Genomic DNA, 11,054 nt, shown 5'->3' on the forward strand with positions numbered 1-11,054 from the left:
GCTAGGGCTTTTCTTTTATGGTGTCCCTGGGTGGGTTCAAACCACCAACCTGTAAGTTAGCAGTTGAAGGCAAAGTATTTGCGCCACCTAGCAGCCTTTTAACCCTCACAACAACCCTGTGAGGTAGATATTATTTCCATGTTACAGATAATGAAATAAGTCAGAAAAATTAATTTATCCAAACTCATGCTGTAAGTGGTAGACCCAGATTCAACTCAGGTATGTCTGACTCCAAAACACTCCCTACTCTTATGACAATATTAAAGGTTAGGGTTGAAGCTACAGCTGTTAAACCAACCAATAAATAAATAAGTAGATCAATAATAGAGAGATGGATGGATGGATAGATAGACACATAGATAGGTAAGAGTGAAAATGTGCAGAAGGCAAAATATGCCCAAGTAACTACCATGGTTTTTCAGGACATTGCAGTCAAAACAGTATTAAGGTAAAACATATCCCTTATTTTACTTGAATGGACTGTGTTGTGATTTTCTCTCCAATACCCTTTATTTTCCCTTCTCATTTTTAAGTATATAACCTATTGAGTTAGTGTGCAGATGTCCTTCTGAAATGTGGTTAAACATAACCCAAATAACACAATTGAAATCTCAAACAGTTGCAACAGGTTTAATTGAAAGACTCCCTAAGTTCTACATACAGCTTATCTAATATGTAATGAAATATCAAAGCATAGGTAAAAATTACTTACAATGGGGGAAAATGGGACATGTTGCTTTTACCTCCTTTATCCACTTTCCTTCAAAGTCCTGGATGTTATTATTAAATCTGTCCAGTAAGTTTTCTTACAGCCGTTTTAATCCTAACCTAAACTGGGGAAATTTCCAAAGAAAATGCCTGGGTTTTCACAAGTTGCCCACAGAAATAGCAGCTTCTCCAGTGTTGGTGTAAAATTAGTCTTTTTGCTTTGCCATGCAGAAACGCTTTGGTTCTCTAAGTTTTAAAGAGTTAAGAAAATAGATGGAATGTCTTGGGAATGTTGGCAGGGACAGGCTATGGCCCTTTTGCCTTAGCTTTCTCACTCTGGATGGGATCCCAGCACTGTGAGAACTTGGTGATGAATTGGGATTTGTACTCTTCCCTAAATTCTAGTTCAACCCATCAAAAGAGCCAGCTTTAGTGTGCACGACAGTTCTCTGAGAGAGGGGGCTGTTCGGTTATCTCCCTGCTGATGGTTATTTTTACCTTGTCCCTGGTGAGTCCCTAGAGACAAGGAGAAAACATTTTGATTTAGGAGCCATTTGATAATCCTTGAGGGAAAACAGTCCCCAAGGATTAGTGGGGGTAGTGGAGGGAAGGTAGCGGGAAAGGAGAGTGGAACAAGAGGAAACGGTTATTTTGACTGCATTTTTTCCTTGCTGATTAAATCTCAGTGACATTTGAACTTTGCATTACTAAAGGAGCACAGCCCTCCATCTGGGGCCTGGGACCAAAGAGGGGTAAAGGCGGGGCCTGGAGCTGGCATGGCTGCGCTGCTGCTCGGCTTTGAGGACCTGGTATGTAGCTGGGACGGTCTAGTGTGGGACCTGACTTGCAGGGCGCTGAAGACGTGCCGAGAGGGACACCTCCGGGTCTTGCAGCTGATGCTGAAACGATGGTGCGTCGCCAGGGCTGTCTACCAGGTGGGACCTGCAGCTTGTCTTATGTTTCTTTGCAGCATGAGATAGTTTTGGTGAACGGAGAGAGGGGAAAATGGGAATAAACTACTTTTATGTGTGTTGAGGCCTATGAAGCATGTTGCAACAGATAAGTGGAGAGGGTGAACATTGAACATCATCTTCTACATGTCAGACATTGTGCAAGGTGCTTTAGAAGTATTATCTAATTCCACTTTCCAAACAGCCATATAAAGTACATGTCTATGTCACTGCTTTATAGATTACAGAAACTCAGAGAAGGATGAGAGTTGTTCAGGGTCACCCAGCTAGTAAATGGCAGAACCCTGTGATTTAAACCAAAGCTTTTCTGGCTACAGAGACTAAGGATGCTCTTTCCACTATTTTGTGCTCCTCTCAAATGAGATATTTTTTCGAAATGTGTGTGTTGTAGGGGTGACCACCTGGTCAGAGACGTGTGTCCACATAGAACAGGAGGCAAGAGGGAAGGAGCACTGAACAAAAATGTTGAGTCTCATCTCCCCTCCCACCTTCCTGCTTCTTTTAGGGTTGACATAGTGGCCTCTGAAATCAGAAAGTCATGTACACAACTAACACCCAAATCTGAGAAAAAGAGAAAAAAAAAAAAATTTGCAAGAAGTTGGCATTCCTGACTCGACTGGCCATGGGTGCTATACCAGAACATGATACCAGTTGCAATCATATTGACTTCTACTCACGGCGACCCTGTCTGTGTCAGAGTAGATCTGGGCTCCGTGGGGTTTTCAGTGGCTGATCTTTTGGAAATACATCTCCATGGAGCCTCTGGGTGGATTTGAACTTCTAACCTTTCAGTTAGCAGCTGAGCGTGTTAACCATTTGCACCACCTAGGGACTCCCGGCTAGGGGTACAGAGCACTTAAAAGGGGGAGCTGGGAACATCTGATTTCCCTGGGCATCAGTCCAAATTGTTGGCATAAAGCCAGGTCCCTGCTTGCCATGGAGACTTTAGTCCTAATAGCCTCAGTCCAGCCTGAGGGGAACCAGAGTGAGGAGGGAAACTGAGGAGAGTGGAGGGAAAGTAGTTAGTGGGAGAATGTCCACTGACCCAGTTCTTGAGTGGAGGTTTTATTCATGATTCCTCAGTTGAAGGTTTTTTGTAACCTAGTTTATTTCATTAAGTAAATGTGAGTTTTTGGCTGCCTCTCTTTTTGCAAGCTGGTTCACCACAGTGTTGGGAACCAAGCAGGCACAGCTGGCCTTTGTATTTTTAGGTATAATTTGGCTGGTGTGCAATCCCTTTAATGAACAGTAATAGCTAAACTACTCAGGACCATGCAGCTACCCCTTTTCCCAACCTTCCCTGTGGAATGTCTGGATTTGTGTTGAAGGGAAGGCTCCTTGACCAAAAGCATCTGCCACAGGCTACTTCTGCCTCAGTCATGATTTCTCAGAGGGGCACAACCCTCCAAGGAGCTCCAGCTCCTGCTTCTTCACCTGCCCATTGGCAGACCATTAATGCAGTTTCTGAAAATGCGTCTTTTCCAGAATTCTTGTGTTTGAACAGCACATACCTATAAACAAACAAACAAACAAACAAACAACTCACTGACGTCAAGTTGATCCTGAATCATAGAGACCCCTCCTTGGGTTTCTGAGGCAGTATCTCTATCGCCTGATGGGTTTGAACAGCCATCCTTCTAGTAACACCATAGGTATGTAGTGGCGTAGTGCCTTAGGCCTTAGGCACTACCCACTACATACCTATAGTGTTACTATAAACAGCAAATATGACTGTAATAAAAGTTATTAGTTGCCTTGACGTCTACTTCAACTCATGGTGACCCCATGCATGTGAGCAGAATTGTGCTTCATAAGGTTTTCGATGACTGATTTTTCTAAAGTGGATCTCCAAGGAGTCTCTGGGTGGACTTGAACCGCCAGTCTTTTGGTAGCAGTTTAGTGCATTAATGGTTTGCACCAACTAGGGACTCCTATTTCTGTAACAGAGCATGTATGTAAGAAACTTGAGAGAAGTCTTCCCAAATAGGAAAACAATCCTAAAAATGCATACAGTATTTCCAGTGATGAGTTGTGAATCTGAAAGAATTCTGAAAACAATCTTCCAGATGGGAAATTCAAGCAGTAATGTTGTTGGTCTGTCCATCTGAGCCTATTGTGTAACCATGTTTGCAGTTAGATGCCCCACAGAAAAACACTGGGAGTAATTATTTAGTCAAGAAAATTTTGTCGTCTTGGTCCTTGTTGTGATTGTAAATGAGTTTAACCCTGACTCCTTCCCTCCACCTCCCTGTTTGTCTTCTCTTCTGCCTCATCAAGTTATATAAAAACCAGTCTTCTAAATTGAGTAAGCAGGGTGGGCTGGCCCCACCTCAAGAGTCTTTTCAGGACATCCATTAATGTTGTGAGTGTACTGAAGAGAACATTGAATTATTAGCCACCAGACTTGGAAAAAAAAAAAAAAATTATTCCCACTCAACCTAAACTCAATTTAATTCTGAAGGCACTTCTTACACAGCAGTTATGTGTCTGATCCTGTTGTAAACAGTTGAGATTCAAAGGCTAATCATGTCTAGTGTCTACACACTGTTGGTCTGGTCAGCCCATTGGGTGGATGCCTCTTCACCCACACAGCTTTGTCTGCAGCCAGGAGGTAATGCCTGGAAGAGGATTTGGAAAACAGTTGCTGGAGGAAGAGCTAGGATTGGCAAGTGTAAACTAGCCCACTAGCCTTGGAGGCTAAATAACAGGGACCCAATAGCAGTCTGCAGAGCCACATGGGGGCAGATGGAAGAGGATAGAAAAGGCAAAAGCAAAAAAAAGCTGCATTAACCCAGTGTGGTCTGAATGAGTTCCAGACAAGACTTAGCAACTCCTGCACAGCATGTTCCTATTCCTAGCTCACAGTTACACTGGCAAGCAGGGTTGATTTTAAGGGACATTTAAAATAATATATTGGTCCTACCTCCAGAGCTTATAGCCTAGTGGGGGATGTTCAAGAAAATAAATAATTGCATTTCAACAAATAAGAGCTTTGAGAAAAGTGCAGGAAATCACTAACTTTGCTTGGAGAAGACTTTACCAAGAACTCTTTTCATCTCTCATGTTTCCTCCATTATAAAATGAAAGTTAGTAGCATCATAAAATTATGAGGATTAAATAAGTGAAATATGTGAAAGTGTGCTGCAAATACTAAATTATATACAACTGTGAAATGTTGGTGTCATTATTATTTAATATACTGTATTGTGTTTTTTGTCTTGGGAACAATTCATTGAGAGTGCTTTTATTTATTAGTGATAGAATGATGAACGGCCATTGGTAGGGGTTTTGTTTAGGCTTTCATAGTTTACAGTCTCTCCATTAGCTAATGTGGGGGTTGTCTATCCTGAGTGAGCTTTAGATTCAACTGGAGAGCCTTTAAAGACACCTATACATATGCCCTGCTCCCAGAGATTCTGATTTCAGTGATCTGGGGCCTAGGGATTGGTTCATTTTAAAAGCTTTTCAGGTGATTCTAATGTGCAATCCAGTGAGAGCGCCACTGAGCTAAAGGAGTCTCATTCTACTGTAAGGCAGACACTTGCTGCTGTTGTCTGCCATTGATTCCAACTCACAATGACCCTATAGGTCAGAGTAGAACTGCCTGATAGGGTTTTAAAGGCAGTGATCTTTACGGGAGCTGATCACCAGGTCTTTCTCTGTGGAGCAGCTAATGGGTTCAAACTGCTGACCTTTGGGTTAGCAGCTGAGGGCTTAACCATTATACCACCAGGCCTCCTTAATCAAATGCTTCCAAAAACCAAACCCACTGCCATCAAGTCAATTCCAACTCATATTGCTGTTGTTATGTCCTATCGAGTTGGAACCGACTCATTGTGCCCCTCCTTGGGTTTCCGAGGCAGTATCACTACAGAAGTAGATTGCCTAACCTTCCTTCCAAGGAGTAGCTGGTGGGTTTGAACTGTCAGCCTTCTGGTTAGCAGTCAAGTGCACTACGCTACCAGAGTCCCTGATTCCTACTCATAGCAACCTTATAGGACAGAGTAGAACTGCCCCACAAGATTTCCAAGGCTGTAGATCTTTACAGAAACAGACTGCTTCTCTTCTTTCTCCTGTGGGTCAGCTGGTGGGTTTGAGCCACTGATCTTTTGGCTAGCAGCTAAATGCCTTAACCACCACACCACCAGAGCTCCTTGATACAAACTATAGGAAAAATAAAATAAAGAAAAAGAATCTGAATTATTGCCCTCCCATAAATTGCTTCAGGCCCCAAAAACAGAACAAATATGTATGGCACATGTGAGCCTGTTTTAGATCTTATTTTTTTATGTTGAATGTTATTAGTTTTGGTTTTGGTTTTGTTTGTTTTTGCTATTTGTAGAAACTGTACCCTTCATGGGAATTGTCAACTTTGTGGGTTTTTTTTTATTATTATTATTTTCTAATGTCTTCTGAACAAAGCACAAAAGGGGCAAGATACCTGGTCATCTTCTCTTTCTAGTTTTAGGCTATAAGTTATATTGGAGAACTAGGTGAGGGGTGAGGGTAGGCATTTGTCATAGGGCATGGTTCCAGCTTCTTTTCAAGAAGCATGGTTTGGATGTACTTGGACGTTCCATGGTTTCACTCATCACTGCTACTTCTGGAAGGAAGTGTGAATCAGTGGCTATAGTGGCCACCCAGGTTTTAGGAACTTGGGGAGACTTTATTTTTATATAACGGTTTTAACCCAATGCTCTAACACAGGCCCTTTGTGGACCACAGTGCCAGGCCTGCCATGACCTATATATACCACATTCCTTACAAACTCTGTAAGGAAAACAAGTCACTAAGTGAGTCAATACATGGGTCGGCCTTAATAACACGGGATGAGGTTCATTATCACAGAGAACAGTTTGTGCATTTTCTCCTCAGTAGAAACTGTGCTTCTTGAACTAAATTCTTAAAATGTAGATTATTTTTTAATTGTAACTTTATCAACTGTCTGCATGATTAGGTATAGTGATGCCAGTGGTAAACTCTGCTTAACAATGAGCAACACTTTGGAAATGAGGTTGTGTTTTCAGTGATTGATTTGTATCTTCTGAAACAACTAATACAACCAATCTGGGACCGATGAATTACACCACGATCCAAACAAATATTTCCACATGTGGAAAGTCAGGCTTTGATTCTCAATTTGCTATTTTTGTTGTTCCCTTTCATCATTTTGTTATGGCGATGTATGTTTTCAAGGGGCTGTGCCCTTTGTATTATTTAGTACCTACATATGGCATGGGGCTTTAGCTGTTTCACCAATGATCTACAACATGTGTTACAGTAAAGGGGGGAAAAAGTCTCACACCAAGAAAGAACCAATAGCAAATTCATTAGATGTCTCTTTAAATGTTTGTCAACTCTGCAGGCTTTGTTTGTTTTAAACTTTTCTGCCACTACTTAAGACTCTTGATGTCTGTCAGTAAAGGATGATGTGTTTGCATTTCCATAAGTGGGCTAGAATTTCACTCATTCAGGCTTTGGCAAAAGTATTTTCATATATTGACCTGGAATTGTTTCTTTACAATGAGGACCAGAAATAAAACTCTAATTCTTGACTCCTAATTATTCTTTCTGGACTTAGTATGTGAGTAGTATTTGCAAACAATGTAATACCTCAGTTTTCACTTTATTTATAAAATATATTTGAATCTGACTTGAGAGATGATTTCATCATCCTTGAAAATACTTTCCTTTATTCTAGTGAGAAAATAATACTTAATTTGGAGATTTGAAATTAGCCATCAATTACTACATCACTCATTTAGGGTCAGCCCCTCCCAACCTAAGTTAATCTACTTCCAAAGTCGTTTGACCAACATCAAACTATCTTTGAATAGTCATGTAAAAACTCATTGCTGTCAAGACTGAGTCATAGTGACCCTATGGGACAGAGTAGAATTACCCCATAGTGTTTCCTAAACTGTAATCTTTGTGGAAGCAGACTGCCACATCTTTCTCCCGCATGGCAGCTGATGGGTCAATCCACTGACCCTATGGTTCCCAGCCGAGTGCTTAACCACTGCACCACCAGGGCTCCTTTCTTTGAATAGTGAGGGTCCCTACATGTCTACTTAAGTGGGACTGAGGGCAGCAATCACGTTGGAAGGGGAGTAGCCAATATTTTACTTAAAGTGCATGTTTGTTTTGGGGTCTCTTGGGGTGTAGCTGATGGAAACTATGGAAAAATCTAATTTCTCTGCCACTGCCTTGAAAAAATGATTATTTAACTAAATGGAGAGTTGTTTGAAAAACATCCTGAAAGTATCCTATTCCTCACAAATGATGTCTTTTCAAAGTCCCTTCATTTCAGAGACAGTTGTTCACATTTCCTAGCTTTAAGAAAACTACGCAGGCCTATCTTCCAGTTTACAGAGTACTTTCAAACACATTCTCCTGTTTACAATATACAGCAGCCTTAGGAGGTAAGCCCTGCCATCTTCATTTCATAATAAGGGTACTGGCAGTTCAAACCCACCAGCCACTCCAAGGAAGATTGCACAATCTACTTCCATAGCAATACCACCTCAGAAACCCAAGGAGGGGTCACCATCAGTCAGATCCGACTCAACAGCAGAGTTTGGTTTGGGTTTTTTGGTTGCATTGAGGGCTGAAGTCCTAGGTAGTACAAATGGCTAATTTACTCAGCTGCTAACTGAGCCTAGGCACCTTGAAAGAAAGGGTTGCCTTGAGTCTGGAATTGACTTGACCACAATCACATTGAGGTTCAGAGAAATAGTGGCCGGTTTCTTCTCTGGCCATATTTTCTGTTCTTTTCATTGCAACATGCTTAAATATGCCTTTGTGGAAAGACCTCAGCACATACTCTATAGATATTTGTTATATGGCACAACAATCAGCTATGGTTGTTGGTAGTTTCCACTGAGTCGATTCTGACTCATGGCAACCCCATGTGTGCAGAGCAGAACTGTGCTCCATAGAGTTTTCAAGGCTGTAGCCTTTTGGAAGCAGGTTGTCAAGACTGTCTTCCCAGGTACCTTTGAGCGAGTGTGAACTGCCAACCTTTCAGCTAGTCATGGAGCATGGAAGTACCAGTTTAGTGAATCAGTCCAAGAACTGTGTGATCGTCTCTTAGCAAAATTGTTTGGAAGAAGAGCCCTAGCTGCAGCTGCAGAAGTCAAGTATCCTAAATTTCATTTCTAGCTTTTTCAATGACCTATTTAGCTTCTCTGGCCTCAGCTTTTCCATTAATTAAATGAAAATTCATTCATTCATTCATGTGTTTGTTCGTTCATCTAACAAATATTTAAAGAGCACCAGATATTGTCCTAGGTTCTGGTAGTAGAACAGTGAACAAAAACAAACATAATTCCATATTCTCCACACTCAAGTGGTAGAGACTTGACAGATATTCATTCACTCAACACTGGATTGACACAGTGGCTACAATGATAGGCTCAGGTATAGCAAGGATTGTGAGACTGGCACAAGATTGGGCAGTGTTTCATTCTGCTGTGCATAGGATCGCTATGGGTCAGAGACAACTTGACAGTACTTAACAACAACAATGTTCATATCATAATTATAAAGATTCATGCATAATTAAAATTGAGGGTCAATGCTTTGAAGACAAAGTACCTGATGGCGTAAGAAGGTATAAGCAGAGACCAGACCTGTGCAGAGATGTCAGGGAAGACTTCCTGAGTAGGCAGTGTTTGAGCAGAGATCATAAGATTAAGTGGGAGTTCCCAGACAAAAGAGGTGGGAGAGACATGGGCAAAAATAACCTATGTACCAACCCAAAGTCACTCTGGAAGATGAAAGGACCAGCATACTGAAGTTGATGTGCCTAATATCTTGAGTCCTAGCTATTTAATTGGAGTTCTGGTGGCGTAGTGCCTAAGGCATGTGACTGCTAACCAGAAGGTTGGTGGTTCAAAACCACCAGCCACTCCTCAGAAGGAAGACTGGGCAATCTACTTCTGTAGAGATAACACCTTGGAAACCCAAGGAGGGGTTGCTATGAGTTGGAACTGACTCAATGGCAGTAAGTTTGATTTGGTTTTTTGGTTTGATTATTTAATGAGTGTTGTCGTTATGTGCTGTCGAGTCGGCCCCAACTCATAGCGACCCCTCCTTGGGTTTCCGAGGCAGTATCACTACGGAAGTAGGACTGCCCAACCTTCCTTCCGAGGAGTGGCTGGTGGGTTTGAGCCGCCAGCCTTCTGGTTAGCAGTCAAGTGCCTTAGCCACTATGCTACCAGAGCTCCCAGTTAATGAGTGTAGTGGGTTTTATATCATTTACATTAATGCTGACCTTATTTGACTTCTGAACACTCTAGTAAGCATTGTAATATCCCACCCTGGGCCTTTTGAAAATCAGCTGACCTATTTTGGGAGCCTCACCAATGTCCCCTTCGTTTGGCTGGCAGACGAGGGCAGAAAATGGAGAAAACCACCTCACCCCCAAAAAATTGGTATGGGATCCATGAGTTACAGAGTATAACTGCTCCGTAGATTATTTTTCTTGGCTTTTATCCTTATGTGGGCATTCTGGTGATGTAGTACCTAAGGCACTTGACTGCTAACCAGAAGGCTGGCAGTTCAAACCCACCATCCACTCCTCGGAAGGAAGATTGGGCAATCTCATTCCGTAGAAATACCGCCTCAGAAACCCAAGGAGGGGTCGCTATGAGTCAAATCGAATTGATGACAGTGAGTTTGGTTTTTTTTCTGGTATTATCTTTATGACACTGCAAAGGTTCAAACCTCCAACCTTTAGGTTAGTAGTCAAGCATAAACATTTCTGTTATGCAGGGATCTTGGAGGAGGTCCAGTGTGAATTTTTGTGGTCAGACCTAGATGTAGTGTCCTCCCTTCACTCACACCCCATTGCCAGAACTCAGTCATCTAGAGGCTGGAGAGTGCAGTGGAGCTACCTGCACAGGAGGAAGTGGGGCAGGGTGGGGGGGAAGCTGGCCAGCCTGTCACAGGGCATCAGCTTAGCAAAGGTTAAGGGCATGTACCCAGGATTCTGTGATTAGGTATAAGTCCTAACTCCCAGGAGGCAAATCTGAAGACAAATCAATTACCCTTTTGGAATTTTCTCATCTATAAAATTGAAATAACAACACTATTACATTCTATTATCCTTAGGATTGAATGAGGCATTATATGTAAAGCAATTAGATCAAGCCTGATGAGTAGTACATGTTCAATAAATCTTAAGCCATAATTATTCATTCATTTGCTCAAAAATAAATACAAATTTATATATCCCTGCTCCTTTAGTATCATTCATCTCATCTGAGAAATGATGAGTAAGGAAGCAAAACAAAACTCTTCAACTTTTTTGAGAAAAAAACTCAATTTCCCAAATAAGTATGTGTTGTTGTTAAGTGCCGTTGAGTCGTTTCC

The 11,054-nt window shown here is 41.8% G+C and overlaps 1 protein-coding gene across 1 annotated transcript in view; it reads left to right on the plus strand.

Annotated features, from left to right (window-relative positions):
• The first annotated feature begins 1,484 nt into the window (after positions 1-1,484).
• Positions 1,485-11,054, plus strand: part of FRMD4A (FERM domain containing 4A) — a 440,834-nt gene continuing 431,264 nt past the window's right edge. Inside the window, exon 1 of the mRNA XM_042780226.1 lies at positions 1,485-1,643. Within this exon, the coding sequence (XP_042636160.1) occupies positions 1,485-1,643 (159 nt within the window). The remainder of the gene's footprint in view (positions 1,644-11,054) is intronic.

The sequence above is a fragment of the Orycteropus afer genome, unplaced genomic scaffold (genome assembly GCF_000298275.1).
Source record: "Orycteropus afer afer isolate SDZICR_OR568_19922 unplaced genomic scaffold, OryAfe1.0 scaffold00028, whole genome shotgun sequence".
Classification (NCBI taxonomy): domain Eukaryota; kingdom Metazoa; phylum Chordata; class Mammalia; order Tubulidentata; family Orycteropodidae; genus Orycteropus; species Orycteropus afer.